The sequence below is a fragment of the Amblyomma mixtum genome, chromosome 1 (assembly GCF_055824585.1).
Source record: "Amblyomma mixtum isolate Tamu chromosome 1, ASM5582458v1, whole genome shotgun sequence".
In the NCBI taxonomy this organism is placed as follows: domain Eukaryota; kingdom Metazoa; phylum Arthropoda; class Arachnida; order Ixodida; family Ixodidae; genus Amblyomma; species Amblyomma mixtum.
Window position 1 is genome coordinate 65,393,502 of NC_143012.1, and position 12,202 is coordinate 65,405,703.

The 12,202-nt window shown below is 47.7% G+C and overlaps 1 protein-coding gene across 3 annotated transcripts in view; it reads right to left on the minus strand.

Annotated features, from left to right (window-relative positions):
- The window catches only part of LOC149366546 (uncharacterized), an 85,997-nt gene that overhangs the window by 15,811 nt on the left and 57,984 nt on the right, over window positions 1-12,202 (minus strand). For all 3 annotated transcript variants that reach the window (XM_089551379.1, XM_089551380.1, XM_089551378.1), the window contains exons 5-6: window positions 10,884-11,025; window positions 8,401-8,565 (exon numbers count right to left, since the gene is read on the minus strand). In XM_089551379.1, the coding sequence (XP_089407505.1) occupies window positions 8,401-8,565; window positions 10,884-11,025 (307 nt within the window). The remainder of the gene's footprint in view (window positions 1-8,400; window positions 8,566-10,883; window positions 11,026-12,202) is intronic.

Genomic DNA, 12,202 nt, shown 5'->3' on the forward strand with positions numbered 1-12,202 from the left:
GTATGTATGTATGTATGTATGTATGTATGTATGTATGTATGTATGTATGTATGTATGTATGTGTGTATGTATGTATGTATGTATGTATGTATGTATGTATGTATGTATGTATGTATGTATGTATGTATGTATGCATGTATGTATGTATGTATGTATGTATGTATGTATGTATGTATGGATGGATGGATGGATGGATGGATGGATGGATGGATGGATGGATGGATGGATGGATGGATGGATGGATGGATGGATGGATGGATGGATGGATGGATGGATGGATGGATGGATGGATGGATGGATGGATGGATGGATGGATGGATGGATGGATGGATGGATGGATGGATGGATGGATGGATGGATGGATGATAATGGCTTTACCCTTTGTACCGGGCGGTAGCTTTCGCCACCTAGCCTATACTTCCCCCATTGTTGATTTATTTTTCCTTTCCTTTTCTTTCCCTTTCGCTCTTACAATGCCTAATCTGTCTATCCTTTCCCCCTCGAAATTCACCCCTCCCTTGATTTCCGCCACCAATCCTCCAACCTCCCCTTCGTCAATGTCACGCTTTTCCCATCCACTAGCCCGTCCTCCCCAATAAATCCCAGCGCTATCTCTATGGCCGTTGCTGCCCCCTCTGGGAGGGCTGGGCGGAGTTCTGCGCATCTCAGAACCAAGTGCTCTATGGTCTCCGTTTCCGTTTTACAAGCAGAGCACAAAATATCCACTTCTTCAAATTTGGACCTATACGTTTTTGTTCTCAGAGTCCCTGTCCTAGCCTCAAAAAGCAGTGAACTGCCCCGCGAATTATCGAATAATCGCTCTTTTTTGATGTCCTGTTTTCGTGTCCTATATATGCCTAGCGCCGATTTTTCCTGCATTCTTTCTTTCCACATCCTTCTTTCCGTCTCCTTTACCTCCGCTTTCACGTTAGACTTATGTTGCGTCCCATCCCTCACCCGTAAATACTTCATTCTTAGCTTTCGGGTTCTATTAGTCCATTTTGTGTTAATACTTTTCATGTACAGATACTTGTACACCTTTTTTGCCCACCTTGTTTCCTCCATTTAAGTTAGTCTCTGATCATATTTCAGTTTGCTGATGGCCTCCCGAACCTCGAACGACGCCCAACCCATATCTCCCTGGACTCCCTCATTCGGAGTGTTCCCATGGGCTCCCAAGGCTAGCCTTCCTACACTTCTTTGTCTGACCTCTAGCCCTGACTGTACTTCTGATTTCATGCACAGAACTGCATTTCCAAATGTGAGGCCCGGTACCACGATTCCCTTCCATACTCCTCTAACCACCTCATACCTATTATAGTTCCATAGTGCTCTATGCTTCATAATGTCTGAATTCCTTTTTCCTTTATTCTTCAGAATCCTCTCATGTTCTTCCAGATATTTTTTCCCTTCACTTAGCCATACACCTAGATACTTATAAGTTCTCACATGGTCTATCATAGTGTCTTGTATTTCTAGTGGGTCTCCCTTCTCATCATTATAGACCATTATCCCTGACTTCTCTCTACTGAACTGGAGTCCTAGCTTGTTGCCCTCCTCACCACAAATTTTAGCTAGTTCCTGCAGCCTATCTCGCTTGTCTGCTAGTAGAACAATATCATCCGCATACATTAGTCCAGCCAGCACTTGGTTTACCTTCTGACCATCCTGCATATAACTCACGTCAACTCCTACCCCACTCTCTTCCAACCTCTTTTCCATTTGGCTCACATATACCATGAAAAGTAGAGGTGATAGTGGGCAGCCCTGCCTTAGCCCTCTCTTAATTTTTGCTGGTTTTGTAGTTTCTCCCTCACAGGTTACTACGACCTCATTGTCTGAATATACACGTTGTAGATATTCAACCAGATTTCTATCAGCGCCATATCCCTTCAATTGGTCCCAAATTTTTTCCTGATTCACATTGTCATATGCCCCCTTAATGTCTAAAAATGCCATCCATAGAGGCCTCCGACTTGCCTCAGCTAGCTCTATACACTGCGTTATGACAAATAGATTGTCCTCCAACCGTCTGTCCTTTCGGAAACCGTCTGCAACTCTCCCAAGATCTCCTCACGCTCTGCCCATTCTTCCATTCTCATTTTCACCATCTGCATTGCTAGCCTGTAAATAACTGATGTGACCGTAATTGGTCGGTAGGATTTATTGTTGTCCCTGCTTCCCTTGCCTTTGTATACTAGTCTCATCCTGCTCACTTTCCAGTCTTTTGGAACGTCTCCTCCCTCTACTACTTTTTCAATGATCTGTCGTAATTTCAGTTTGCTTTTTTTGCCTAGTATGGTAATTAATCTCATAGGTATGCCGTCTGGTCCTGTCGCTGTTCCGATGGGAACCTTGCCTTCTATTCTGTCCCAGTCCCCTGCTGTTCTCTCCCTAGGCCCTTTCTCCCCTGCCCCATTGCTGTCCCTGCTCTCCCCTAGACCATCCGCCACAGGCTCTGCAAATGCTGCTTCAATTGTTTGTCTGATAAATTCTTGTGCTTCCTCTCCCTCTACCCTTTTTCCATCCTGTGTGGTCAGAGTGTGTTGGATGCCCTCTGTTCTCTTCCCCTGTAGCCTTATGTGCTCCCAAAACCTCTTTGCAGCATTCCTAACTTTCTTATTTACCTCCATCATCCACTGGACTCCTGCCTTTCCTATTTTGGCTTGGACCAATGTCGCTGCTTCCCTTTTGCTCTCAAGGTATTCATTCCATTTTGCATCCACTTCGTCTGGTGGGGCCCCCCCTTTTCTTTGCAAATCTGTGTTCCCTGGATGCCTCCTGTCGTCGCGCTATGGCTGCCTTCACTTCCCTGTCCCACTTTTTGGCGTGTGTCTTCCCTTTCTTCCCTTTTTTCTTTGGGCCTTCTCTAACTCCCCTTGGAAAACCCCCACGAGGGCATCATATGTCCACTCCCTATCCGGTTGCCTGGACACTATTCCTTCAATGTGTCCAGACACTTCCTGCAGTTGTGCATCAGTGAGGTTATGTTTGCTTTCCCTCCCTTGAGTTCCTACCGCTGGTATTGCGCTACCAAATGTGTAATTTTGATTCTTCTGTGGTCGCTTCCCAGGCTTTTCATACCTTCTTCATCAATTTTCATGTCCCCTAATCTGTCATACAGTTTGTGTGACATTAGGCAGTAGTCAATGGTTGAGTGCGAATTATTTCTTACCCATGTTACTTTCCCGTCGCATTTTATTTCCGTATTAACCATTACTAGATCATGGGCATCGCAGAATTCTCCTAACATCTTCCCCGTTGTATCTGTAGCTCCGTCAAAGTATTCCAAGATGATTATTTCCTGATGCAAGCCTAAGTCCCTGATGTCCTTAGACATACATTCGGAATGCCCTTTATTCTCCTCACTCGACTCACTCCCTGTTTTAAGGTATACAAACCCTATTATTGTTCTTAGACTCCCCACTATGCCCTGGAGCCATAGGTGCTCTCTGCAGTTTTCTCTTACTCTTTCCCAATCTTGCCCATTTACTAATGCCCCTAGGCCTCCACCTTTACCGTCTTTCTCTTTTATGTTACACCCTATCCAAGTGTAACCTATGTGTGGCGGTTCTTCCATGTCTCTCAGGTGAGTTTCTGCAACCCCATATACCCCAATGTTTTCAGATTTTAGTTGTTCTTCGATTTCATCCCATTTAATTCGACTTCTTCCCCCTTGCATGTTAATGAACCCAACACTGAGAGGTTGCTTCCTTTTTGTTCGCCGTGACCTTGTCCTGCCCCCCCCCTCCTTTCACATTTGCTGCCTACTCCTTGGTCTGCAGGGGTTTCCTGCGTGCCTGTAAAAAAGCAAGTGCCCTACGGCCTATCCTCTTCCCAACCTGCCATCCCGCTGGTTCGGTGTAATGGATGCCATCCGGGCAGAATGGGAGAAAGTTCCGGTCTCCATAAATCACCCGGTTTACATCCATCACGTCGCGCCTGAGGGTCTTTCCCAGCTCTCTGATTGCTACGTTGGCCCTCATAACCTGGTCTGCGATGTACGGGCCCCGTCCCCTGATCTCCGGGACTGTGCACAGAACAATGTGCACTGCCTCGGAGGTCGCCCTAAGTTTTTCTACCCCTGCCTGTATTTGCCTTCCCAGGTACTTCCCCTTCTCCTGCAATACGTCGTTAACCCCTGCGTGGAGAACCACGAGGTTCTCACCTGCCATATTCTTCCACAGTTTAGCTTTGGCCCGCTCTGCCACCTCTCTAAAGCACCCACCCGAAATGCTCTCAACCTGCACCTGCTCACTGTAATTGAATGTTTTAAGTAGTGCTCGCTTTACCCTGTGTATGTTTGAGCTACCCACTACCCAAACCTTCCTACCACTGCCTGGCTTTGCTCGGCCTTGCTCCTTTTGCTTATCTGGTCTTGGAGCCTGGGACCCTCTCTGCCTTCTCCGGCTGCTCGCCTCTCTTCGACGCCCTCCACACTGACGCGTCTGCCCCCCAGTCTGTTATGTCGGCTGGCTGTCCTGCCTTCCTCTGCTCTGCCTCCAACCTTTCTGATTCTCTCGCTCTCAGCTCCTCAGCCTGCCTTGCCAATTGAGCTCTTTTCTCTCTTTCCGCGCTCAATTCTCGCTCTCCCTCCAAATCTCTCTGCCTCTCTCGTTCTCAGCTCCTCAACCTGTCTTTCCAATTGGGCTCTTTTCTCCCTTTCCTCGCTCAATTCTCGCTCGAGGGACTCTACCCTGCTGCTCCATTCCCTCTCGACTCTAGTCTCGGATTCCGCACGCCTCTCCCTTTCCTCCCTTAATTCCAGGCTTATCTTCTCCAATTCGCTCGCCAGTTGTTTTTGCAACTTCGCGACTGTTCCACACAAGTTGCACACAAAGCTTGTCCCCTCCGCCTCCGTCACACTTTCGAACCGCGTTTCGTCCATGTAGCACCATCTTTTGCATGACTCGCATTGGACGAGGTCTTCTCCTTCCTCCTTGGCCTTCTTTGCCGGACGCCCCATGTTAGCCCTGAACGAAGGGTCCTGCCCCGCCAATGTATGCTGTCTACATGCCCCAGATCAAAACACACGCAAAAAAGAAGCTACATCAGTCAGAACAGTAGCCTGCACATCCAAGTCCAGATTACACACACAAAAAAGACAAAAAGGCAGGAAAGATCGAAAAGATCGAAAAACTTCTTACATAAAGGCCTAGCACATGGTTCACGCTAACCCTACATGTGCCCAACGCTAACTTCAACTCCCTAAAACCTACTTCCTATTCTGCTTCCCTAGTCCTGCCACCTGTTTAAATCTACCGCCGCTTTCTAGTCCATAATCAACCCAAACAAAACAAAACAAAACATAGATGGTACTTAGCTACGAATGGATCGATGCTGCGACGAACGATGATGATGCCTGCTGTTGCCTACGGCCAGTACATCACTCAACAGCTGCGCAACAGCAAGCAACAGCTGCGCAGTTGAAACCCAGATGGTTGCCAGATGAGACTACCATCTCATACAGATGTGTTCCCACATTAATAAATTCTATTTTAAAATGTTCTACCGCACTCCTTGGCACCACAGCTGGCTAAACGGTAATTTGAGTAAAGAGCTATCGGTTGCCGCAAAGAAAATATGGTCGATAAAATTCAGTAGACTGACCCTTTAAGGGTAATGGAGTGGACTACAAGAGAAGGCAAGCGTAGCAGGGGGCGGCAGAAAGTTAGGTGGGCGGATGCGATCAAGAAGTTTGCGGGGATACGGTGGCCGCCACTGGCAAAGGACAGGGTTAATTGGAGAGACATGGCAGAGGCCTTTGCCCTGCAGTGGGCGTCGTCAGTCTGGTGATGATTATCGTGGGACCAATCTGCGGTAGCAGGGTTGATTGCATATTCCTCCTTTACATTTATTGAATTCCCATTCTGTCTAAGTTTGATTTCATGATAGCCTTAGCGGTCTGATATTTGCTACTAAATGGGGCAGCAGTATTAATTCCGCATTATTCCTTTACATTCATCACCTTCCCGTTGAGACTAAGTTTGATTTCACCGGCTGCTTGCGACCAATCTTCGGTTGAAGTATAAACTGCACATTCTCCTTTACATTCATCACCGTCCCACTGAGTCTTTGAGTTTGATTTCAACGTAGCTTTAACGTTCAGGTGCTTGCGACCACTCAGCGGTAGCAATATTGATTGCGTTTTAATTTTTACATTCATGATTTCACCGCAGCTTTAGTGCTCTGGTGCTTGCGACTAATGTGCGGTAGCAGTATTGATTGCATAATCCTTTTTTACAGTCATCACATTACCAACGAGTCTTCAATTTTGATTTCTCCACAAAAATTAAATGTTCTGGTGCTTGCGACCAATCTCCGGTCGATGTATCAATTTCACATTTTTTCTATACATTCACCACTTTCTCAATGAGTCTTAAATTTGATTACACCGCAGCTTAAACGTTCTGGGGCTTGCGACCAATGTGCGGTAGCAGCATGAATTTCATATTCTTCCTTTAAATTAATCACGTTCCCATTAAGTCTTCAATTTTAATTTCCCCATAGCTTTAACGTTGTGGTCCTTGCGACCAATCTGCGGTAGCAGTATTAACTGCACATTCTTCTGTTACAATCATCGTAAGTTTGATTTCAACGTAGCTTTGATGTTCAAGCGCTTGCGACCAATCTGCGGTAGCGGTATTGATTGCACATTTACCCTTTACATTCATCACCTTCCCTTGAGTCTAAGTTTGATTTCACCTCAGGTTTGACGCTCTGGTGCTGCCCGTACATGTCGTGGGTGACGGCGGGTGAGGGCTAGGTTGTGGGCGGAGCCCTTCTGGAGTGTGGAGTTGAGTGCTGGTGATGGGTGTTTGAGTGGATGGAGCCTCCCGAGGAAGAGATGCGTTTTTACACCCCCCCTCCCCCCCCACGCACTCCGGAAACACCCCGAGTGTGGAGGGTGTTTTCGAAGTGTGGAGGCTTCGCACACACAGAGACCACATATTTCGCAGAAAGAGGAGTACACTGCAAATGCATTAAAAAGAATATAATTGATAGTGGAGAAAGTTCACAGGACGCTTTTTGCACCCAATTTGCAGCGCAGCGTCGAGACATCGCCTGGTTTTCCTTTCATGCTTTCCTACGTTCGTGTCCATTGCCTGCCTTCTCGCCCGGCCCCAATCTCAGCACTTTCCTTCTCTCTCATACCTTTGTCCATTACCCTCCTTCCGAGTTTCCTTCTCAGCCTCACACAATGGAGGCTGCACAGCGCTGGTCGCAAGCTAGGACTGGCCGCTAAAAGAATGATGACTTTTTGATGACTTTTTTATTCTTTTTAAGTGTGACCACGGCTCACTTGAGTCAAAGGGTCATAGCGTTTTAACTATCATAAGAGAACATTTTAAACCGCTTGTTTTAACATGAGAATTGTCCATCGATAACTCCATTAGAATTTTAGATATTAACTTCACCTTAGAGAATGAAACCAGAAAATCAATGCAACCCAAACCCGGTTCCTCGTGAAGGAAAAAATCTTGTTGTGTTGCCTTATCTACACAAGATTTCCCACAATCTGAAAAGAATTGGTCAACGAGCGATTGCGACCGCCGTGTTCTCGGCGCCGAAAAAACTTGCAACGTTGTGCAAACGGGGAAAAACCAACACCAAAAAAGCGCGGATGCGCAACTAGGCACCAGAAGCCCTACGTCACGTGCAATGAAGGTATTGTATATCAAATTCCCTTGTCATGCGGGAAACACTACATCGGCCAGACGAGGAGATGTCTGAACGAGCGCCTAATGGAACACGCTCGCAACGTCAGAAACGGGCACGGCGGATCGCTAGTTGACCACATTCTCGCATGCAAGTCAAAAACCTGTAAGCCTTTCTTTGATAAAAATCTGGTAATAGGAAAAAGTAGAGAAAGGTTAACGCGCGAAATCATTGAAGCCGAAAAGATAAATAGGTCAGGATGCTCGTGTGTAAGCACACCTTCCATTCTCCTCTCAGATAAAGAGCTCGTTTTTCTAAGAAATTGATACTGTTCGCACGTGTGATTACTGTTTTCTGGTGTATAAATGTGATGCTTCAGGAGAATAAAATTTGTTGGAAGTTAGCGCTCGTGCTGTTCGTCTCTCGTCTCTTGTGTCCTCGTCTTTTGCTGCGCTACAGTGTATTGGAACTATGTACCAACAAGCCCAAAAAGCCACGTTACTGAGTCTACACCATTTGTGCATAGAAAGTCTATGGACTTTAAAGACAAAAGATTACGGACATCTATAATCTGTGCAAATATATTTTTGGAAGGGCGGTCTGCATGGCCGCTATACGAAGTATCAGAGGTGGCTATTCAAGCAGGGTTGCATTTTTGACCTCTCAGCAAAAGATAGATGGAATTTTTGCTCTCTTATCTTTCCACGGGTTGTCTGGAAACCGCTACCGCATACCACTTACTGCCGCATAGTCGATAATCGTGGTCCTGTTTGCTGGCAGGATGAATGTTCTGTCGAAGTCGTTCTTCATGCGGGCGGCCCGCGCGTACATTGCCAGCGAGAGCATCAGGAAGCGCCCTCCAGCCGTGATGTTGTCCATGCGGGGGAGGATCGACTGGGTGGTGTGCTGGAGAAGTGCGACCGACAAGCAGTGAGCTGGAACGTAGCGAGATAAGTCTCCGCACCACACCCACCAGGCAATTGTGGATCAAAGCATTCTTCAAAGGGGAAGAGTTTTTTGAACGCAGTATGTTCATACAGTGTAAGATTGCACTTAGCCAGGGTGGATGTTTGGGCGGGTTGATTAGTCATGATGAAAAAACCTGTAGCGCTCGATACAAGGACACAACGAAGATGACAACACATGCGCTACACAACAAGGCGGGTTTGCCGTTTTTCCGAAATCTATGTTCAGTGACAAAGCTAACGAGGCCATATTTTTAAGCTCTTTAACTGTCAGGCAAACGAGTCACTGTCTAGGCTCAAAACTCAAGCAAAAAAGTTGTGTAAGAAGCTAAGTCTTGATGGGGTCGTGAAAGCGATAGAAAGTTGGTTGGTTGGTTTATGGGGTTTAACGTCCCAAAGCGACTAAGGCTATGAGGGACGCCGTAGTGGAGGGCTCCGGAAATTTCGACCACCTGGGGTTCTTTAACCCCAGATGGTCGAAAAGGAGCAAGCGAAATCATCTGGAGGAAAATACCGCATGTGTTGTCGTCTTCGTTGTGTCTTTGTCTCGAGCGCTACAGGTTTTGCACTTAGCATTTACTATGTACATATATCGGCAGATCTTCCCTCGGACATGCCGACGCGGTGGCTGAGTGGTTATGGTGCTCGGCTGCTGACCCGAAAGACGCGGGTTCGATCCCGGCCGCGACGGCTGAATTTCTTTGGAGGAGAAATTCTAGAGGCCCGTGTACTGTGCGATGTCAGTGCACGTTAAAGAGCCCCAGGTGGTCGAAATTTCCGGAGCCCTCCACTACGGCGTCTCTCATAGCCTTAGTCGCTTTGTTAAGTTAAACCCCATAAACCAACCAACCATCTTCCCTCGGACGGCTGGCATTTTTCTCCTATTAATGTCATTGGTATTATCAAAAACGTTCCCATTTGCTTTTCTATGGCAATCTTAACTACTCGATACGAGCGACGGAAAAACTTTGAAAGATCTTGCTAGGCACCGGAATAACGGACCCTTACCTTCGATATTTCGATAACAGTATATTATTAAATTCCAATATAGAATTTTTTTCCCTTACAATGCTGGACATGCTATCGCGGGGTGGGTGCAAAGAACTAATTATAAAAAAATATAAGGATACGATAGGACGGTCTCCAATATCACCACTCTAATATCCCCGATCTTATACTATACCTGATATTGTTATTTTATGATCTCCATTACCACTGTTATCTTTTTTTATCAACGGAGAGAACGCGCGAGTCAGTTTGTTGGGAGGACGACTCCTTGTAGTCTAAAGGAGACAGCCGCCAGTAAAACGAAGGTTTCATTTTCGGTACGTGCACGGTAGGAGCTGTCGCTTGTCCCCTCTCATTTGCCCTCAGCTTTTCGCATTCCAGTCCTGAACAATCGAGAGCAATCAAGCAAACATGAAGGACGCGATGAACAGTTTGGCAAGATTCCTTTCAACAGCATCTGCGAAACAAGCTGCGTCGTGCGCTCGGGCCATGAGCTCTTTGATCCTATCTGGCAAAAAATTCCCTACATGACCCACGTATTACAATCCTGCAGACTGATTAGGCCGAAACGCTATAGTTACCGGACTGTCGCGTCACCTGTGGGAAGAAAAACTATGCACGAGTTACGCTCTCTGAGACGGTTGACAACCAGGCCGTTGGCTGCAAACAAAATCAGCGAAGCTGGCCCAGCATGCAAAATGCATAAATGAAGCACCCGAGAAATAAATTAAAAGCTAAATCAAAACAGCGAGTTGCAGCCTTTCTGAAGTTAACGAGTAGCATGTGCACATTTTCGTCGCTCCTTGATTACTGCTGCACCTGCAGGCCTCCTCCAAGTCAGGCTTCGAGGCGCGCTGTCTCTACTGGAATGACCAATCAGCTGTTCACTTAGGCTACAACGCCCACTACTCACTCAAGCACAGGACGCCGGCAGACCTTGTAAAAGTGGTTTATAGACTTTTTATAGGCTCCATTGCCTCCCTGTCCATAGTCGCTTTTTTCTGTTCATAATCTATAGACTTTCTATAGACAAAAGTCTACTAAATGTGCATGGCCATAAATCTATACATTATCAATCGACTCCCCATGGAATTTGCATCGTCCATAGATAGTCTATAGGAGTTGCAAGCAAAATATCTACAACGTCAGTGGATAGTCTATCGACTGCCTAAAAAATTTGTACGGGAGAGGCAGAATGGCTGTTTTCGTTTCAGCACGCTCACAAATTTGAATGCATGGAGACAAACTCACCAGGGTCATGAAGTGGAAATGGTAGTCTGAATAAAGGTAGTAGTCGATGTTTGATGGGGTGGGGTAAGTGCCATTGATGTACTCTTTGTATACTTTGCCGACATGCATCTTCACGATCACTATGGTGATTCGCGGAAAGAGCCTGTTGAAAACAAAAACAAATTACAGTGGTCTTGAGGCACTTGTACCCGCCGCGGTGGCTCAGTGGTTAGGGCATTCGCCTACTGAGCCTGAGTTCCCGGGTCGCGGCGCCCGCGTTTCGATGCAAGCGAAAGTCAAAAACCCGCCACGGTGGCTCAGTGGTATGGCGGTCGTCTACCGAGACGGAGTACCCGGGTTCGAACCCGGCCGCGGCGGCTCTGTTTCGATGGAGGCGAAACGCAAGAGGCGCCCGTGTCTGGGCCACGCAAGGTAACCTGGGCCACATGGAATCCTGCCTGCAAGCAGCGGCGACCCTAGTCGACGACTGCGCGGCCTACTGCGGACTCCAGTGCGCCCCATCTAAATCACAATTTGTGCACATACGTCCCTCCCCTCGGGACACAACTCCGCTTTGCATCAGTCTCCCCTCGGGACCGATCCGGGAGTCCAAGGAGATTCGCGTCCTTGGTCTCTTCATACACCATCAACGCAGGGTCGACACTACCCCAGCCAAACTTCGCACAGTGGGAGACCAGGTGGGCCGCATGGTCCGCCGGGTCTCCAACAAGCGGGGCGGATTACGAAGCAAGGATGCACTGCGGCTTGCCCATGCTTTCGTGACGAGTAGAATCCTCTACTCAACCCCCTACTTGCACCTGCGCAAACATGATTATGACCAACTGGAGGTCATCTACCGGAAAGTCATCAAGCGGGCTCTCGACCTCCCGGTCACCACGTCCAACCAGCGACTTCTGGCCTTGGGCGTGGTAAACACATTCCGGGAGCTTCGAGAAGCCCACTTATTCAACCAATACACGCGTCTTGCACAGACCACGTCCGGTCGCCGCCTCTTGGACCGGCTACACATCAAACATGACTACCATATTGAGGGAAGGGAGAGAGTGCCAGAACCCTGGAGACGCGCCCCCCGGGTCCGACCCCTTCCCCGCAACATGCCCAGAGAAGACCATAGCGGTCGTCGCCAGGCGCGCGCGGAAGCGTTGGCGCGATACTATGGTAACCAACAACATGTGCATTACGTGGACGTTGCCGGCCCACACCACGGGGTGTGGTACACGGCCGCAGTCGTACACAACACAAACACAGTTAACGGGCTCACTTTCAAAGCCTACAGCGCAACACACGCGGAGGAGATTGCCATTGCTCTGGCTCTCACT